Source organism: Homarus americanus, unplaced genomic scaffold (assembly GCF_018991925.1).
Source record: "Homarus americanus isolate GMGI-L3 unplaced genomic scaffold, GMGI_Hamer_2.0 scaffold32929, whole genome shotgun sequence".
Classification (NCBI taxonomy): domain Eukaryota; kingdom Metazoa; phylum Arthropoda; class Malacostraca; order Decapoda; family Nephropidae; genus Homarus; species Homarus americanus.
The window spans coordinates 12,150,367-12,172,315 of NW_024737097.1; the positions used below are offsets into that span (position 1 = coordinate 12,150,367).

At 39.7% G+C, this 21,949-nt stretch overlaps 1 protein-coding gene across 2 annotated transcripts in view; it reads right to left on the reverse strand.

Annotated features, from left to right (window-relative positions):
* Positions 1 to 479: 479 nt before the first annotated feature.
* LOC121873211 (oxygen-dependent coproporphyrinogen-III oxidase-like) overlaps positions 480 to 21,949 on the reverse strand; it is a 96,919-nt gene continuing 75,449 nt past the window's right edge. For both annotated transcript variants that reach the window (XM_042376563.1, XM_042376564.1), the window contains exon 9: positions 480 to 1,024. In XM_042376563.1, the coding sequence (XP_042232497.1) occupies positions 938 to 1,024 (87 nt within the window). In that variant the 3' untranslated portion in view covers positions 480 to 937. The remainder of the gene's footprint in view (positions 1,025 to 21,949) is intronic.

The window sequence follows — 21,949 nt, forward strand, 5'->3', positions numbered from 1 at the left end:
GCCTGATTAATGTGCCCCACGGCTTCGTTGGGCCAGACCCCAGACTCGCCATGTGTCTGGCTACCCCACAATAACAACAGTCGAGCCCCAGTACTCTACCCTGGGTTGCTCCCTGGAAGAGTATGTCCACAGAGAGGGTTGTAACATGTATGTTAGGGATAATTAGATGGAAATAATTATCCCATGTTGGGTAGTGGACCCCTGTATATGCTAGTTTAATTATTTACGAGTATGTTGAGTAAGTACTGTAATCTACAATGAGTGCCATGTAATGTAACACCAGTAATGTTGTGAGTAAGAGTAAAGAAGAAGCGACTGAGCTTGCACTAAGCCCAGGAGTTGAGCCTGGTAGTTATATGTTTAATACAATATCTTTCCCCATTGATTGCACATTAATAAACTTGTTTTTTAGAGAACTTTAGGTGTATTCATTTCTCCCACAGTATCTTACCTTTATTTCCATCCAAGTGACTTGATATCAGAATTACTATACCCACGTGCCTAGACCCTAGACCATGCTACCAAAAGAATGTCCATGCTACCAAAGAATAGGTGACGGAACTGAGTAAGAGTAAGACTAAGAGAAGTAAGTAAAGATGAGGGGGTGCAGACACAAGAGGGAACCCGCGCCCTCACATTGGTGGCAGCGCCAGACATGCGCTCTCACAATTGTATTCAAAAGAACTACAATGCAACAACTAATGTTCTTTGTAATACAAGTAATATTTACAATGATTGTTGCATTAAACAGACTAAAATATTCAAGTCATTACAAAAAATACAGGATGGAAAATTCCTGTAAATATGACTTCTAATTAAATTGCTTCACTTATCCTAAAATACAGTAATCAATCAATCATCACAGCTTTAGATAAAAATGCTTCACAGTGTACAATGTCCCATTCATCACAGAGCTCTTCTATCCACTGTACAAACATTATATCCAATCTTGCGGATTCTTTAGGACCTCAGTGATTTTAAACTCTGGAGAACCAGGTTCTGGTTGGTGCATGTATTCCCATCGCTGTAAAAAAGGTGTCTTTTAGTCAACAGCTTTATTATCGATATCTTACTTCTTTGTGAAAATTACATTATGGAAACATTTTAAATTGGGGAGCTAAAGTTCAAATACCTAGTCATGGAGTCTTGGCATGTGGAACTGGAAAGGGTATTCACTACTGTAAAATCATAGCAAGATACTATAAAATAAGGTTTGCCATGACCATTTTACTGTGGTGGGTCACCATGTCATAAGTTTTAAACAAAAGCAGAAAATCACAACCACATAATATTTTTTACCAACTTAAAATTATTGAGATACAGTACAGTGGTCCCTCGGTTAACAAACACAATTCGTTCCAGAAGGTCGTTCGTTAACCGAATCCATTGGTTCAATGGGATATTGGGTAATTGGTTCCAGCTCACCGAAAACTACATACAAAGTATAAAAAAAATGCAGTAAAGTACACTTAATTTGAGGTGTGTATGTAGAAGGCTCCTGGTTGATGATGATGATGGGAATTAAAAGTGGGGTGGAGGAGAAGGGAGAAGAGAAGGAAGTGGGGATGGAGGAGAATTCACCTTTCAGGGGACCCATGCTTGATGCCGTCATTTCACCAATAAAATTTTAAGTTCACTCAGTGTAATTCAAGATTATTTTCTTTAAATCAACACTGCACTGCCCTATATATTATCAATATGTTAACTAAAGTTCAGAAAGGCCAATAATTTCAATGAAAAATGCAAAAATATTCAAGACACCAACAAAATAGTTGGTCTCTCGATTGTAAACAAAGCCAGACTGACACCTGGTGGCCGACCCACGCATCTGATGGGTGCACAACTAACTAGTTCCCTGTACAGTGGGGTGTGCTATAATGAACGGATCCTACTACGAATATTCCTATAACGAACGGTTTTACCTATAAAATTGAGAATGCTTTAACGAATGCAACTCCTACAACGAACGTGGATGAATACGGGACTATTTCGTCTGGCGCACGAATATTGTTGTACCGCGACTCACAACAAGAGCGTCAGGCACCATCTTTGTCTCATTGTGTAGCCAGTGCACCACTGTTATTGTTGAAATTTCGTCTTTTGATGTAGAAATACGAGTTATTTGTATAAATATTTTGTTATACAAGTGTACAATTGTAACAATGAATCGTCCAAAGCGAGTGAGAAAGCTCATAACCCTTGAAACTAAGAAAGAAATCATAAAGAAACATGAGAATGGAACAAGCATTGCGAAACTTAGTGATGAGTATGGGATGGCTAAATCGACTATATGTACGATTTTGAAGAATAAAGAGGAGTTGAAAACTGTGCAAGTGGCTAAGGGAATCTCTAGACTTAGCAAAGCAAGGTGTAATGTGATTGAGGAGATGGAAAATTTACTCTTAGTGTGGATAAAGGAGAAAGAAATGGCAGGTGATAGCATTAGTGAAGCTATAATTTGTGAGAAGGCCAGACAATTGTTTGAGGACCTTAAAGCCAAGACTCCCAGTGGAAGTGATAGTGATGTGCCAGTGTTTAGGGGTACCAAGGGGTGGTTTACTGGTTTCAGAAGGAGAAATAAATTACATAGTGTTGTGAGACATGGTGATGCTGCTAGTGCAGCTAAGGAACACCATGACATTTTTTTGAATGAGATTAAAGAGGGAGGCTGTGTTTCTCAGCAGGTATTCAACTGTGATGAAACTGGACTTTTTTGGACAAAAATGCCTTGCCGTACATACATTACCAGGGAGGAAACTTCTGTCCCTGGCCATAAGCCAATGAAAGACATGCTTACCCTCCTTCTTTGTGCTAATGCTTCTGGTGACTGCAAAATAAAACCACTCCTTGTTTACCATGCAGAAAACCCTAGAGCTTTCAAAAACATTGGTGTTATGTGGCGGTCAAACCCAAAGGCTTGGGTGACCAGGAGTCTTTTCTCTGAGTGGGTGATTGAGGTGTTTGGACCCAGTGTTCGGGAATACCTCAGGGAGAATAATCTTCCACTGAAAGCTTTGTTGGTCATGGACAATGCACCAGCCCACCCTCCTAATTTGATGGTTGAATTGCCAGAGGAGTTCATCTTCATCACTGTGCGCTTCTTGCCACCCAACACAACACCTCTCATCCAGCCCATGGATCAACAGGTAATTTCTAACTTCAAGAAGCTGTACACAAAGGCACTGTTTAGAAAATGTTTTGCGTCCACTTCTTCCAGTGATGTTAGCTTGAAGGAATTTTGGAAGAGTCACTTCAATATAGCAGACGCTGTGTTTTTAATTACCTCAGCCTGGAAAGAGGTTACTGTGAGGTGTCTTTGTGCTGCTTGGAGGCCATTGTGGCCTGAATGTGTCCTTCAAAGAGACTTTGAAGGCTTCGAAGAGTTAGAAGAAGAGGCTGTTGTTCATGAAATTGTGTCTCTGGGCAATTCCATGGGCCTGGAAGTGGATGATGATGATGTTGAGGAGTTGGTGGAAGAGCACAGTAAGGAACTGTCCACTGAGGAGCTGCTTGAGCTTCACAAAGAAGAAAATGAGACACTGAAGCGGAGCTTAACTTCTGAGGAGTCAGGGGAGGAGGAGGACAAGGAGGAAAGCCGCATCATTCCAGCCAAAGATCTCAAGGATGCGTTCTTTTGCTGGAGCAAACTGTCCAAGCTTGCTGAGGATTATCATCCTGATGTTGGTTCTGTGCAAAAGGCCATCAGTGTGTTTAATGACAATGTTATGAACTACTTTTGGAAGGTCCAGAAATCAAGGTTGAAGCAGCCAACCCTGGATTCCTTCTTTACAAAGTAACAAAAGACCCTACAGACAAAGTGCCTGTGAGACAGTCACCAAAGAGGGCTAGGAAGGATGACTCCTCTCCTTCCACCTCTTCTCCATAATTCTCTCCTCCCCCCTCCCCCTCTGCCTCCTGTAAAGTACCGTATTTTTTACATTTTCCACAGAATTTTTTCAGTGTTAAGTGGTTGTATTTGGGGGCCTGGAACGGATTAATCCTATAACGAATGAGGTTCTGGAACCAATTAGTTCGTTATAGCATACCCCAGCTGTTATATATATTACTGTATAAGAAGGCTTCCAACCGTGGGTTTAATCCTCTGACCTGACTACCGTTGATTGTATGTAGAAGTCCGCGTGTATTATTTGGGCCTGTATATATATATATATATATATATATATATATATATATATATATATATATATATATATATATATATATATATATATATATATATATATATATATATATATATATATATATACCTTGTTTTGTACTTCACCTTAGTCTGCACTCACCCATGAAGATATGAATTACACGAAAGCGCTTGGGAACTTCATGTTTTCTTCTTTCCTTGTGGTTATCAGCATACACCTAGGCCCCGACTTACGACGGGGTTAGGGACCCAAATCCAGGTCGTAAGTCCGACATGGTCGTAAGTCCGACATAGATAAAAAAAAAATAAAAAATCTACAATGAAATACAGTACAGTAAAAGTAATGAATAATGATGAATGGATACAGTACAGTGAAAGTAATAAATAATAAGGAATGGATACAGTGTGACTGAGCACTTAACCTTTAATGTAGTCAGCTGAATGCACATGGGGCCCCCATAATTTTCTAATTATACATGGAGACTACATTAACTGGAAACGTTTCGGTATAGAAAATGCGTGTCATTTTTTTTTTTTTATCTATATCTGAGGCGGTCGTAAGTCCCGACGGCCGTAAGTCCACGTAGTCTTAAGTCGGGGTCTAGGTGTACACTAATACAATAATAATGTTTTAGCATACAGGTATACCTGTACAATAATCCCCGGGTTACATAAGGGATGTGTCATGGAAAAAATGACCGTAACGTGAACCCCATTTTCCCATTGACTTCTATTACATCATTGGAGATCCATTCCTCAGAAAATTTTTATGGTAAAAAGGAGTAATACAACTTATACAAGCAATTTTATGAATGAGAATAAAATTTTTTAAACACACATTGATTATTTGAAGATACAGTAGGATCTTATGTTTCGCGACTAATTGGTACTGGTTTTAGCGTTGCGAAAGTTAAAATCGTGAAATGAGTGTCATTGAAATACATATAAATAAGCCTAATCAGTTCTGCGGTCACCCAAACCCCCCTATAATGACCTACAACCCACCAAGAAAATGACATAACAGTAATGTATTCATATATATTATATTGTACAGTCAGAAACCATAATTACTGGCCCACTCAGGTCGAGCGGTAGGTGAGACCAGGGGTCCTTACTGGTCGGCAGCTCACAGAGCGTCAACGCACCCATGAACACACAGAGCATCATATACCCTTGAATACTCATCACCAGTCGTTCAGGTCATACCTCCCCTTTACTCTGAATATAATATTACTTTTACTGCTCCCACAAATGTGAAGTAAATCAGTTATATGTTATGTCTAATGGACCACAAACATGTCCACTGACCGATGCTAAAAGGATATAGTAGCAGTTTTAGAATATGTCTGCTTAGGCCAACACAGGAGTACCCTGGTGATGCCCCACACGACATAATGTTGTCATAGTACAGCAGCAGGCCAAGTCTCATGCTTTAGTTAACCTACACAGTTCTCTGATACACTGAACATATCATTGGGCTGTCAGTACAACTCCTGCTGGCCGTGAAGGTCATCACCTCATTAGGCTGCCTGTCTATAAATATTAAACTATGAAACATCAAACATCACACCTCTAAGCAGTGGTAAATAATGTTAATACTGTATTGTTTATACCACAAAGTGAAGAATCTGGCAAAAGTTACTGAGGACTGTTTACCTGTATACTTCATATAAGTTGTGGTTACTTGTGGTCGTAAGTCCAAACTCGTGCACCAGCTGGCTAACATCTCAGGTTGACTCACTATATCTCCTTCACTCGCAGAAACAAACACCAAAGTCTCGGTGTGTTGTGGAAGTTACGTTAGAATAAGTAATAAATGTATCAAGATATGACAGTAGATACTCTTAGCGTCACTAGCCAGTGTTCCCTCTCTCAGTCTTAGAGAGAAATAGAGGAAAAGTCTCAACCTTACACGGGGTCCAGCGGGACCTTCGCTAGCATCACTCCTTGGGGGCGTAAGGGCGGCTGTTCTGGCTCTTTCGGCAGAGTCCTGAAGACCCTCAGCTGCCTCCTCACCTAAGGAGATTGGCCAAGAAGGGTGGCCTATGGGACCCACTCGGCGGAGTTCCTGAAGGTTCTGGGCTGCCCTTGCCAATACGTGCTAGTAGCATTTCGTAATTATCTCTTTCGGCCTATGTAATCAAAATTTTAATGACCATCAATGTTGTTCACCTCTAAACCCATGGGAACATCCAAGTCGGTTGTGTACAACAGCGTCAGAGAATTAAAGCAGCCTTACAGTAAGAACGGAATGTTCTATAATCAGCACCAATGTCTTAAGGCTCATTAAGGCATCATGTATGAGCCGCCGACCAGAAACACCACCCTAGCCTCACCTCCCGCTCAACCTAGTGGGTCAGAGATTATGGTCTCTGACTGTACATGTTGTCGATAACAATATTAAAATACACTCATACTGTAGAATAACTTACCTTGATGGAATCAGTGAAATGCTTGACGGGGCTGGTTGATGGGTTCCGAGGCAGGGCGGGCTGGTTACTGCTTCCTCCCTGCTCCCTCCTCTACACCTCCTCTAACCTCAGCATCAAATCCCTCAAAGTCTTGAGGCAGCTCTTCCACCAGTAAGTCACCCAACAATTCAATATCATCATTGGTGGTGCCATCATCATCTAAAGTGATGTTTGCCAAGGCATTAACAGACTGGGCTTGCACAGGTACCGAGTAATAAGGGCCTGCTGACGAGCATTAACAAGGGACATGTACAAGGCCTTATAATTCCCAATACCCTTATCAAGGGCAGAGCACATAAGGTTCCGAGGTTGAGGCCTCGTATCGTATTCTTCTAGCTGTTCCCCGAGACATGCGATGTTTGTGAGCAACTCAGTCAGCTGGCGTGTTATAGGTTCACCAGGCTTAACGTCATCCTCTTGTGTTGGTTGCTGTTCTTCTTGTTCTTCATCATCCTCCAACATTTCTTCAATTGTCGGTTGCTGCTGATGTTGACCAATGATTTCTTGCAAATCTTCAACCTGAACATCTGAAAATCCTGGAGCTGGGACTGACCGCGCTGCCTCCACTGTGTCCATTAATGTTGCCGCCACGGACTGCCTCTCTCCGCTTGCCTCGGTCTGTTCTGCCTGACTTACCTTGGAGTTAGCGAACAAAGGCTTCCATGTGTGTAGCACCGTTGCAAAATTAATCTTACGCCATGCCTCAACAATTCTGTCCACTGCATTTTTAATATTATATTTCTTCCAAAATTCACAAACTGATAACACTTCACGGTTGCGGGGTGGTGAGGTGTTAGGAGGCAGGTCGTCTACCATCTCCTCCTCCTGGTTAATTGGTAGAGCCTGGTCACTGTCAAGAGAGTTCTGCCTCGATTTGTTGTAACTCAACTAATGAGTCTGTCTGCTGACGAAAGTCTTTATAGAGTGACTGATAGTAGAACAGTTTAACATTACTGATGAATTCGTGGTCAAGTGGCTGCAGAAGCGATGTGGTGTTAGGAGGAAGGAAGATAACTTGTACATGAGGGTGGCGTCCAATTAGAAACTTAGAGTGTCCAGGAGCATTATCCATCACCAGGATCACTTGGAAGTCAATGTTCTTCCTCCGGCAGTACTGTTGGGCGTCAGGAACAAAGTGCTTGTCAAAGACGTTGTAACCCAAGCTTTCTCATTAGATGTCCAATAAACATTGAGCTGCGACATATTGGCAAGACGGTAGGCTGTAGGATGGGCAGCATGGTTACCAACCAGGGGTTTCATCAAGAAATCTCCACTTGCATTACCTGTGAATAAAACTGTAATCCTGTCTTTTGAAGTCTTCACACCCCTTGCCTGTTTTTCATCCTTGGCAATGAAAGTGGTCTCAGGTGAGCAGTTCCAGAAAATACCAGTTTCGTCACAATTGAAGATCTGGTCTCGGCAATAACCACCCTCTTTCACAAGAACTTGAAAGACAGGTGGATATTTTTCTGCAGCTATGACATCAGCCGATGCACTCTCCTCACGGTAGCGGGCAAACTTGACTTCATAACACTTCTTAAAGGCAGGCAACCAACCAACAGAAGCATTGAACGGTGGTGGAGAGTCAACACGTTTCTTCTGTGCAGCTGCAGAGTAATAAACACGTGCTTGATGCCTTATCTGTGGCCCAGACAGGTCGCCTTGCTCACGGTTTCTTTTTTCCACCCACTTGTGAAGGTAATGTTCTGTGATAACAAGCAGTAGGTTTCGTTGTGAAGCATCGGAGAACATCCTGCTACTAGAAAATCTTGAGAATATATTCACAGAAGCAGTTAAGGCTTCCTTGTTCTTCTTAAAGGAACGTATGGTTGATTCAGGGCAGTTGAACCTACGCATGATTTCACAGGTACGAGCATCACTTTTGATCATTTCAAGCATCTCTCGTTTCATTTCAAGGGTGTATTTCCTCTTCTTGACCCCCTTATGGTATTCACGCTTGGCTTGGGGCTTTCCTTGTTGACCTTCTCTACAGCCGTCATTACCACCAGAACCGCTCCCGACATATACATTATGCACTTCACTCATCGTTAATACACAAGAATCGCTAATATAAAAGAATCGTTAATAGTTAAACAAGAATCTCACGAAACGTAAGCACAATGGGTTATATAATCCAAGGTCACTGCACCGCTCGCTTATTCAAACTAACTGCTGTTACGCCATAAACAAAAAACACTCGGCATGTCAACAGATAACAAAAGACTGTGACAATGTGTGCTGTCCACTCAACAATGACTCGTGAAACTGGTAATGAAAATCTCTATTCTTGTGAGGCTGGAAATTTTAAAAGTGGTGCGAAACATATGAATCGCGAATCTAAAACTCACTAAACTTGAGATTCTACTGTATACAGTTATGGGATAATACATACAGGTAAAACTCTATTTATGATGTGGTTAGGTTCATAAAAACTCCATTGCAGGTCGAAATATCGTAAATTAAGATCATTATAACATAGAGTTCAATGGGATAGGTTCCTGGCCTGTTGGATATCCACATCTATTACCGAAAAACAAACCAACATACAATACTACTATCAGCACAAAACAATTAAACAACACTCACCACATCATTAAGAGTAAGTCTGGTCATCATCACCTGTCCCCTTCAAGGCTAAAGGGAATCTTAAGGTGTAGTGAAGACATCAACCTGAGTCCCACACAGACTTTGGGGAGTCTGAAGAGTGGGGACTGGAGGAGTAGCCTTCATGCTGGCTTTAAAGAAGGTGAGCAAAATGTGTACCATAATGACCATGGTCATATACGCCAGTTAACGTAAAATTAGCCAATTCATATTACGCTCAATAGCCCACAAAACATGTAGCTATGCTTTCTTATTGAAGTTCCCCATCTGAAGAGTCCATTTTCTCAGCGCTTCAGGATGCCTGAGTCTGCCGTTTTCCCTCAATCTTGAATGTATCCGAGACTTCATTATTCCTTAGTAATGACAGAATTTGAAATTGCAACTGTGGTTGCAATTAGTGAGGCAACCTAGATATGTCTGTTTACAGTTGGAACATTCAAGATCCATTGTGAGTGGTGTTGAAAGCTTCAACTGTCCTTATTGTTAGTAAAACTGGTCAAGGAAGGGAGTGTCGAGTTTGCCAGCTAGAGTGGCATATTTTATGTCGTTCGTGGGAGTATCCTGAATTTCCTATCGCTACTGAAGTTATATTATTTTGTCGCCCAAACATCAGGGAATCTGATGTTTGTAGTTTAGTTAGTGTCAGTTGTCTATTTAAGAAAGTCATTAATCTCCTGAACGTTTCCTGTCAAACTCAAAATTCTCCAAGACTTAACGGCTGTTTCGGCCTGGGCTGTGGTTTGCGGTCAGGTGAGGAGAGTTGTTAGTGCATATATAACCCCATTTCACCTCTTTCCTGACAAACTCAATCTCTGATTAGATCATAAAGATAGACGTAGAAAATTAGCCTGATCTGTGACACTGACGGTCACAGCTAGGTGTCCAGCGACCACTTTGAATAGAAGGTCTATTGTTAGTAAGATTAGTCTTTCTGGGCCCGATGTGCTCTCAGGCCCATATATATGCCGACACGCGGGGAAAAATCACTCCCTCTGTGATTTCTCCTCCACGTCTCCAGGTATGTAGATGATTGTTTTCGTCGCCGTGTTAATTCAGTTTAACTTAGTAAATTTTTGTGAATATCAGTGTTCATGTTTTAACATAGTAACTTCTGTGCCAATTAGGTCGAGTAACGTTGAGATTTAGATATCGTCTGGACCGTTGCCAGACGTATGTTCTGTATAGTGAAGTTAAATATTCACTCCCTCTGTGATTTCTCCTCCACGTCTCCAGATGCTGTTTGTGTGTTGGCAACACGACTGAGGTTCGGGAGCTGACCATAGGCATGATGGCTCTCGAAGGATGTCTTTAAGGTGGCGTGATTAGAATCCCAGGACGAGATTCCCCCGGGAGGCGCCATCGACGACTCTGCCAGTTTGTCACGAGTCAACCTCCCTTGGCGCACCTAGCAAGCGAGCCTTCAGCTTGGCGGTCGCTGTAAACAAATGTGCCCCGCTGACTCCGTCTGATGATTGTAGTCCATCTATTTCCATGGCGCAGTATCGGCCCATGTTTGGGGAATAACTAGCAGAAATATAGTATCCCAGGTTAAGTATTGAACTACTGAATGAGAGTTAAAGTGCCATGTTGTTCCTTGCGAACTAATAGGAGTTATTGTATGTTGCTATAATTGTGGAGTTTGTCCAGTGTGTTATGTACTTATCGGTAGTGACCATGAAATAATAACCTGAGGGTATAATGTTATAACCAAGAATTGAAGAAGTGAAAAGTTACTTATAAAAGTATGACCTGAGGGCCCAGTGTTATCTGACTGTGTGTAGTAACTCCTGAATCTTACTTGTCAGAGAAATAATACAACCGTTGTCTTATGAGGTAATGAGTATTGAATAGTTAAATGATATACCAAGTACTTGGAGTTGTTTAATGAAGTAATGAGTAATTGTGGATATATTTCATCAATGGTACCGTAAGACCTGAGGGTCCAGTTTGTTTGGGTGAAGCTAAGTAACATCTTATTCACTCACTGTGTTAATAAATACAGGTATTGAATCAGTAATCTACGAGTATCACCTCTCTACTCCTTCTAAACATTGGTTCCCAGAAAATAATACTTACTCACATGCCTATACATCTACCACACTACCCATAAGCTTTCCATGAGATATGTTATATTCTAACCCAAAAGTCTGGTGGTAGCAGCCTACTTGTAAGTATAATAAGTGTACTAAGAATAACATGGTTCCCAGACTAATTCATGTATAAGAATAGACGTAAAACAGAGTATACTTCAGAAAGGTAAGAACATTGAAATTGAGTAAATATAATATATATGAAAGAAATGAAAGACTTGGAAAGTACAAAAAAAGAAAGATAAGACATGTATGTACATTGTGGAACTAAAGACACAGCATAGAAATTATTAAAGAAATATACCATGAAAGTTTAATATAAAAAACATGCATAACTAAGACAAGAATTACTTATATAAGAATATAAGCAAGAGTATAAAGTATATTTATAAATAAAGAATTGAAGAATAATAACAGAAAAGAATATCTGGATGGTAAAATATGAAGTAAAGAAACTCGGCCCAGTACAAATGCTTGCCAGATATTTTTTAAGTTACACAGCTCACTTCAGTCACAAAAACAAGATAATAATAAAAGGTACTCAATTCTTTTACGAAAAAATGTAAGAAATGTTGCAAAGGAGGTGTGGTAGGGGATTAGTGGACCTATGTTATTGTCAGGTGGAGGTGGGGTGGGGGATTAGGGGTCTCATATTACTGACCTTATGATGCAATGTCAAGTCACACATTGTCAGAGTGGATTAGTGGGTCTCATGACCTGAAGATGTCTTGAATAAAGATGAAAGCTAGTGTATTTTTAGGCACGAGGTTACTTGCAAATATATTTATGGCTAACAAAGAGTGCATAAACATTTATTTACAACATCTGCTCTAATTGTGTTAGAGAAATGAATTTAATCCATTGCCTATATGGAGATGTATTCTTGATGACATTACTTTTACTTATGAGTTATATACAATATTGTATGTGAAGGGTTACAGGTATTAATAAACATAGATTATTACAGTAACATACCTTTACTAATTAAAGAATAACAAATAAACAAAGTTGTATCATGAATGAGTTATAGTAGTAGAATGAGTGTGAGGCAGGAGTTGGTGACACCCCAATGGGTGGGAGGGAGGGAGGTGATCCTTGAGGGGAAAAGTGGCCACACTCTCCCTTCCTCCACCACCCCCCTAGCCCGAGTGAAAAAGTGTATAAACTTTTATTCATAGCATCTGTTCTAATTGTGTTAGAGAGATGAATTTGATACCAAAATGATTCTGAATAAATTTTTTACAAGACTTTTCCAATAACAGATCCTTAAATATAATATTTTGACACAATATAATGATGGCTCAATAAAATCCGTTGTAAATAAGTTAGAAATGCCATTTTATACCTAAATAATTCTGAATAGTTTTTCAAAAATTAGGTTAAATATATTTCAGACAAAGCATCTCGCACAGAGCTGTATTAATTTAGCAAACACCACTGTACATGTATAATATACAGTACAGTGATATCCCTATTAGCCGAACAATTGGTCTGGAGAGGAGAGATTTCCAGGTAACAAGACGACTCTCTCAAACATAGAAAAATTCCAGATCCCTGGAATTTTTCTGGGTATAGTAATATAGGTTATTACTGTGTCCATTATAGTGATCTTGCTTACATCGTGGAGCTTTAAGGGGAAAAAAGTTGTCAAAAACCTTAAGTCCGAACACTCACAACATGAAAAGAGCAGCTCTTTTTGTTTTTAAGCACTCGGCCAATCAGCACCAAGTGCTTTGTTTACAATACAGTACAAATTTCCTGTTTTACAATGTGGACACATTTTTGTTTACTCGCCGATTTTTTTATATTAGTGATTATTTTTTACTCGTCATGTCTGGAAAACAGCCTGCAAGTTATAATGCTGTTAGTGCGTCTTAAGTGCCACGGAAAATTATCTCCTTAGGTGTAAAATTATAAGTGTTGAGGCTGTTGGAAGCTGGAGAGTGTCAGGTGGATGTCGGTGCTGCTTTCAACTTGGCTACATTGACTGTTAGACCCATTATTAAGAATGTAAACAGGATAAAAGCTTCAGCTTTGACAACCACGAAGTTAACAGCAACAAAGGTGACTCTTTCACAGAGCAGCTTGTTATAAAAAATGGAAGGTAGGCTAAGCATAGGGGTGGATGACCAAACACAGTAACATGCCATTAAGCCAATTTATCATCATGGAAAAGGCAAGGTGCATCTTCAAGCACCTGCAGGGAGAAGTATATGACTCAAAAACACTCAGTTAGGAGAGTGGTTTTTTTTTTTGTTTTTACGGGGAATAGCCCACCTGGGCACAGGTCATCGACCCACAACGGGGCCTAGGGGGCGAAGGAATACGAGTAAAAAGAAATAAAAAAATATAAAAGAAAAAGATTATATTAATCTACACCACGAAGGTGCTGAAAACCCAGCTTTTTGAAGTGAGACAGAGTGTATGAGTATGGAAACACAGAAGAAGGCAGAGCATTCCACAGTTTGGCTGTGTGAGGAAAGAAGGATGTACTATAATGGGTTATTCTAGTGTGACCGACATCCACAGAGAAACGGTGGGCACCGCAGCTAAGACGTGTGTTAAGAACCCAGGGCCTTGCTGGCGATACACAGGATGTCAAATCCACTGAACATTGCCAGTTAAAGTACCTGTAAAAGAGAGAGAGTGAAGCAACATTGCAGCGAAGAGAAAGGGAAGAAAGATTTATCAACTAAAGGAGGAGACTTAATAAGACGAAATGCCTTTGATTCCATCCTATCTAACAGTTGGACAGAAGAAGAGCCACCCTAGAAATGAGAGCAGTACTCCAAGTTAGGACGAATGAATCCCTTATATACTTGAAGCAACTGCTCAGGAAGGAAGTAGCTACGGCATCTGCACAGCATTCCCAGCTTTCAGGAGGCAGCTTTAGCAATGTTGAGGATGCGTGGCTTCCATGACATATTAGAGGAAATGGTGAAGCCTAGCATATCTATTTTAGAATTTGGCAGAATGATTGCGTCCTGAAATGTGATTGGTGGGAGATCATCTAATTTGGAAAGTGCAATTGGTAAATACTGTGTTTTATTACTAGTAATGAATTTAACCAAGTTCCTACCTCCACATTTGGAAATGATGCACAGATCAGCATTGATAGATACAATAATATCAGATCTAGAAACAGATCTAGTTTGAGAATTAGGGGGAAGGGGAAATGTGAAGATGAGTGAAGAGTAGGATCATCAGCGTAAGAATGGATAGAATTAGTTGTAGTGTGAAGTAAATCATTGATAAAAAGAAGGAAGAGTAGGTGAAAGAACATAACCCTGTGGGACACCACTATTGGCAGAGACAGAGAGAGAGATTGATCCCTTGTCAACAACTGCCATGGATTGGTTCTCAAGGAAGCTAGAGATTAGAGAACAAAGTGGGGGAGAGAAACCATAAGAGGGAAGTTTAGAAAGCAAAGACTTGTGCCATACTGTCAAATGCTTTGGAGATGTCGATGACCACGACAAAAGTTCCCATAATCCCTAAGAGAGGATGACCAAAGATGGGTGCAGTAGGAGAGCAGATCATCAGTAGATCTCGCCTGGCGAAAGCCATACTGGTGATCCGAAAAAAGAGAATGGCGTTCAAGGTGACGGAGAAAATGGAGTTTAAGATACAGTGGTCCCTCGGTTAACGAACACAATTCGTTCCAGAAGGTCGTTCGTTAACCGAAACCACTGTTTCAATGGGATATTGGGTAATTGGTTCCAGCTCACAGAATAGTATAAACAAAGTAAAGTAAAAAAATGCATAAAGTCAGAAACACTCCTAAAATTCCCCTAAATTGCCCTTAAATAACTATATATATCATACATATACACTAGAACTCTTAAATCACTACTGTAATGTGATACAGGTGATTAATTTTATCTCTTGTGCAAAATATATGACGTTTATAATCAAATTATTCGCTGTCTTGCAATGATTCCAGCAATGCAAATTATATTCTCCTAACTTTAGTCTGAGATATTATATAAGATAAACACTTTAAAGCCTAAAGAAAACACAAAACTTTTATCTGGGAAGGCAAGGGTAGGGAGGGAGGGAGGGAGTGAGGGAGGGAGGGAGGGAGGGAGGGAGGGACCCAGCGAGCCGAGAGAGCATATCACGGCCAGACAAGAGAGGGTGATGCGCCGTAAAAAGTAGTCCATGACGACACAAAACGATGTTGTACCGAGTCATCAGGACGTTAAACGAATTTTTGGTATCTAAAGATTAGCGACGTAGTACCGAAACAACGTTAAGCGGGCCGACATTATACGAAGACTTACTGTACAATACTGTATACATCGCATGGGTAAAAAAAGTATATCATCAGAAATGTATCTCCATATATGCAATGGTATAATGATGTCTTACAACACTGTTTTGGATAGTCCTCTATTATCCAGGAATGTATCCTGAGTGCTAAACTGGTATTATTGTATTGGGAAAAGTTTCTGAGTCCAAACTTTGCATCTTGCACAGACAGACACTACCCAACATCCCCAGAATGTTTCTGGGTGTTGGGGAATGTTTTCCGACTCTTAAGCTATGCATCTCATCTCGCACAGACAAACACACTTCTCTTCCATTCCATTACATTATGCCCTCGTTAATTCAAAAAAAGGAAAAACAGGGGGGCTCTGGGTCACTCAAATTACCAAAAAATCCAGTGCTTGAGAGATGATGAGTGCTGGCAACATTGTTAGGGAGAGCAGGAACAATTAGCTGATACCACTCTGTAAATAAGAGACTGGGAATATATGTACCACAGTGCAATAGCTCATCTGGGATTCAGTGTGGGATTTTTGGGAAAAATAAATAATTTTTGAGTGTTTTATTAACCCAGCACCAAATGAGCCTAAATAACATGGGAATTATGGTGAATTTGCAAGTTGTCATTATAAAGTGATCGTGGGTTGATGAGTGGGAGGTGGATAATTATCCTTTCATTCTAAACAGCACTCCCTCCCTCCCCCCACCATCACCCCTCACTGGCTATGCACCCAAAAGTAAATTTGTATCTTAATAAAATTCACACTTTTTCCTATACAGTATTACCCTGCTTTACACGGTTTCACTTTCTGCGATTTCTCATTTACGCGGTACCTTGCCAGAACCGGACTTTCACTTTCTGCGGTGCATCTACTCATATACGCGTGAAGTATAATTTTTTATTTTTTATTTAGCTCATAAAATTCATACAAATTACCCGGCCAGAATATAATTTACATTGCTGGAATTCTTACAATATGATGATCATTTTGAATATAAACATCATGGATTTTGCATTAGACATACAAATGTTAGATCTAATGTAATAATTTGGTTTACACAAAGCAAATATTTTATCTTTTGTGCAAAATATATGACGTTTACATACAAAATATTCCCTGACCTGCAAGGAATCCAGAAATGTCAATTATATTATCCTAACTTTAGTCTGAGGTATTATTTATTACTAAAAGTTAAAATCTAGTTTTTTCTCCCAACATTTCTCTGATAAGGTGGGAGGTGGGGGGTGGGTTGGGACCGACCGACCATCTGGCGGGGTTGGAAGAGGGGGGGAGGCAAGTTGGGGGTACTTTGATTGACAGATAGTGTCGTGAAGAATATTTTTTTTTTAAACTGAAGATATTTGTTTTAGCTCATAAAATTCATACAAATTACTGGACCAGAATATAATTTACATTGCTGGAATTCTTACAATATGATGATCATTTTGAATATAAACATCATGGATTTTGCATTAGACATACAAATTTTAGATCTAATGTAATAATTTGGTTTACACAAAGCAAGTATTTTATCTTTTGTGCAAAATATATGAAGTTTACATTCAAAATATTCCCTGACCTGCAAGGAATCCAGAAATGTCAATTATATTATCCTAACTTTAGTCTGAGGTATTATTTATTACTAAACGTTAAAATCTAGTGTTTCACCCAATCATTTCTCAGAGAGGTAGGGGCCAGTGAGCTGGGAAGAGGGGGGGGGGGGGATTTGAGCCCATTATTTGAATGGACATTAACCTGGCGACTGTATTTCTCTTAAATATTAATTGTGTGAGCATACCATAGGTATTGTGTCGGAAAAAGTGGAGTTTGGGGGTCGGGCCAGTCTCTATTGGAATTAATCCCATATGTTCTGTTGTTCACTTTCCGCGGTTTTCACTTTCCGTGGTACCATTGTGGGTTCAATTGACCGCGTAAATCGGGGTACTACTGTACTGTAGTTCATTGCAGGCGCTCCTCTACTTACGAACGAGTTACGTTCCTGAGGCTTGTTTGTAAGTCCAATTGTTTTTAAGTCCAACTTTACTCTTGTAGGTACCAAACATATTGTAAAAAATGAAAAGATTATGGATATTTAGTACAGTTATACCCTTTAATACAGCCATAAAACCTGGCTCACTCTTCTCTTCTTAAGTAATGTAATGTTTGTTCTATCTGGAATTTTCTTTAAAAACAATCCAGTCTTGTCCACATTAAACACCTGTTCTGGCAGGTAACACCCTCAGTGATGATGTTTGTATTTCTAAAAGTTTGTAAGTTGAATGTTCTTAAGTAGAGGAGCACCTGTACTTTAATCTACTTCATAATATATTTCTAGAATAATAATCTACTTTTCGGAACTGCTCAGTTATTTCAGATTCATTCCGAATTCATATTGTTTAATTCATTTAAAAAACATACAAATTAAGCCGAAATATGAATCATAACGATCTGAATTAACGAGGGCACAATGTACATCTAGACCGCGGACATGAGCAAAAATATTTACGTCTAGTGAAAAACTGTATACATTTTTATTCACAGCATCTGTTCTAATTGTGTTACATATGAATTTGATCAATCACATGTATGGAGATGCATTCCTGATGACATTATTTTTTACCTATGAGATAAATAAAACCTCGATAAATTGGACTTTAATACATCAGAATTCCCTTTTTTAGACTTACTGAGGTGATCTGGACTGCCCCTCTATTCACCAAAAACATTAAGAAAAAAAGTCTGGAGTGTGGTTGAATGTGTGTATGGGTGTTGTGCAGCAGTGTCTCACTGTCTCAGACTATCAGTCCCAGTCTGAGTACTGCCGTCTTATGTATAGTATCAGTGTGCTGCACCTTGCTACCTTCACTTTTATGTGAACTTTTTTGTAAATTATGTACAGTAGTATCTTTAACGGGGATACTAGAGGGTTTTAAGAAATGGATTAAAATTATGTAAGTACAATACACATTTTCAGAAATGGGTGGTAAAAAAAGAAAAAAAAAGCCGTTTTTTCCTAAAAAAAAGTTTTTGTGATATAGTCCAGACTGCAACGTTTAGCTTTATACCTAGTTATGTAAATGCCTAGCATTAACTCGCCAGGCCAACATACAGGCAATTAAAACATCTAATAATTACTTAAATACGTAATATTAGAAGGACACGTCTCTACCTGGCATTTAATTGCAATTCTCAGAACCCCATCCCGCACCCTCCATCACAAGCACCGCCATCGTCATCTCTTGCCCTAGAGCGAGCAGTAAACAAATGTCAACTCTCGAGGGGTGGATACGGGTGGGATGTCGACATCGCATTCTGGACTACAGCAGTCCCTCGGTTAACGAACGCCTCGGTTAACGAAATTTTGGTTACCATATATCTCCCTATAAGACAGAATTTGAACCTTAAAAAAATTAGCCCAAAGTTAGGGGGTCGTCTTAAGCACCAGATATAAAATTCTTACCTCTTAAATATTGCGGTTTAGCGTGTAAAGAGTGGCAATGGAAACATGGTAAACTACTCACAAGGTTCTACCACTAATTATTTTATACTGAAACTTATGTTTGGGAAGCTGGATTAAAATGAAGATTACCGGTATATTAAAATAATAAAAATGTATTATAAACCTGTCTAACATACCGTAAAAGAACAATAAACAATATAACCCGGTAATAAACACAGCTGCTATCATCATTCCCCCCCCCCATTTGCCAGTGACAAGAAAGGTAAAGTGACCTTGACTGTGACCGCCTGTGGCTATTTTTAGCCGTCCTGTCCTTGTGTTCGGAGGTGGTCAGTAATGCATATCTGTATATTTACTGATCATAATACTTATCTCCTATAAATAATTCATTTAAAATTTATTTTTTTACAAAGAATATTCAGTAAATGACTGCGTTAATTCTTGAAACTACCGACAGTGATAAATTTAGGATATAAATTATGAACAGAAGTCACGTCATGGTTTCGGAGTTTGGTTCTTAATGATCACCATAAATGTCTGGTCAACTTCACCTACCAGGTATAATGGTAGCCTCCCTTTTTTGCAAAACCAGTATATAATTAAAGAAAATACTTGCAGTGTGTTTAATATATTACAGCATATTATAAATAAATAAATAAACAAATAAATCGGCAAATCTATTTCAAGTAAATGGAAATATTTTACTCACACCGACATTAGTTCCAGTTAAATAACTGATGCTTAAGTGACACTAGTGTACACCAGCGGATAAAATTTGATGCCAATACTTTAAGTGAATTGGCCTTATTTTAAATAACCAACTATAAATAAATGCAAAAAGGAAAAAAGATCAAAGGGGAGAAACATTATATTGTATGTATGTTGTATTGTCAAAGGAAGAGAAACAATTGAAACTCTTCAATTGTGTGTAAATGAGGCAGAAACATAGATCAGCAACCTAAGACTTGGTCACAATTTTTGTGATGCTGTAGTGGACTCCATCCCCTACAAGGGACAACTGAGCCCCCGTGCGCCTACCAGCCAATCAGCGTACAGCCAGCGGTGCCGGTAGACCTACTCTCCAGCGCGGACGCACATGTAGCAACGCTAGGACCAGAGTGCCGGTGGCCTCCTCCTCTGTGATTGGCCCTCTCGCTACGCTCACCCTAAATCCTGATCCTCGTAAATTGTATAAATACGGCCATGGCTGGCCAGGGAGACCATTCTACTCTGACCTGCAGGACCAGCAAGATCTCTCTCCAGCACCTCACCACCCAGCTTCCTCAGAGAGCTCCTCGCCCTACAGGAACTCTGAGCAAGCTACACCTCACCTAGTAACTCCTTAACACTACTCTGTACAACAATATATATACAGAAAATGCATTGTGAGTTTCTATTCTACCTCATTCCTGAGTGTGAGATATAATAATAATTAATAATAATAATTAACGGTTTATTGAAAAAATTCTGCAGCCCGAAGGCTGAAAATATACATTGGACATAAATGACTTATTACATACATTGGTGGTTTAACAAAAGCCTTCATTAGCGAAAGGTAAAGGAACATACAGTGAACATACAGATTAATGTAGGTGTTGAACAGCAAACTCGTAGTGTAGTAACTCCCTCCCAGATGGTGTTAGGAGGAACTCATGTGGTGTAGTAGTTCCCTCAGATGGTGTTATGAGGGACCTGGCGTGGTGTAGTAATTACCTCACAGATGGTGTTATGAGGGGCCTCACGTGGTGTGGTAATTACCTCACAGATGGTGTTATGAGGGGCCTCACGTGGTGTGGTAATTACCTCACAGATGGTGTTGTGAGGGGCCTCACATGGTGTAGTAATTACCTCACAGATGGTGTTATGAGGGGCCTCACGTGGTGTAGTAACTCCCTCACAGATGGTGTTGTGAGGGGCATCACGTGGCATAGTAATTCCCTCACAGATGGTGTTATGAGGGACTTGACGTGGTGTAGTAATTCCCTCACAGATGGTATTATATGAGTGAGGTTTGGTCTTAGGCCTTCCTATCGTAGACGGATTAACACATCGCTGGTTGTTGTTGGGTCTCACGGGCCGTTATCACTGGGTACCTGGGACCTCACTGTGTGAAGGTTAACTTGGGTACGACTGTTACTGTTGAGTTGTTCTCACTGACTTAAGCACTGTTCACCACTGTTCACCTCTGTTTAACACTGGTTCCGTTCCTTTCCTAAATGAAATTGTACCTTCTGGCGAGAACTTGTTGATATTCCGGTGGGGAGGAGGGTTCAGGGGAGGGGGTTGGTATGGGCCAACTTAACAGTTGACCTGGCTGCTCCGAGAGGAGCGCCAGGTACGTCTTGACCCTTCGGTGGTCAAGGATGTGCGTATGTACGTTGTGTGGCCATACAAAGAGATAATAGACATCTAAAGATAATTGACTACTGGCTACAATACAGTATGCTACAATGCCATATGGAAGTAGGATCTACCATCAGACAATACTGTACATTATGCTTCCAATATCTTCCCAGGCGGTAGTATCGCCCTGTTTGGTAGCTGCCTAAAATTTTTAGTAATATTACTTTGATACAACATGATAAATTAGACAAACAATGAAAATAAACAAACAAAAGTTATTTACCAAGACCTTCTCTCTGAGAACAGAGGGATGGAGGGGAGATAAGACGGCTATTTATAGCCCGTCTTTGTGTAGGAAGTCGACCACACTATAAATAATTCATTTAAAATTTATATTTTTTACATAGAATATTCAGTACATGACTGCGATTATAAAATATTGTGAATATATATATATATATAATATATATATATATATATATATATATATATATATATATATATATATATATATATATATATATATATATATATATATATATATATATATA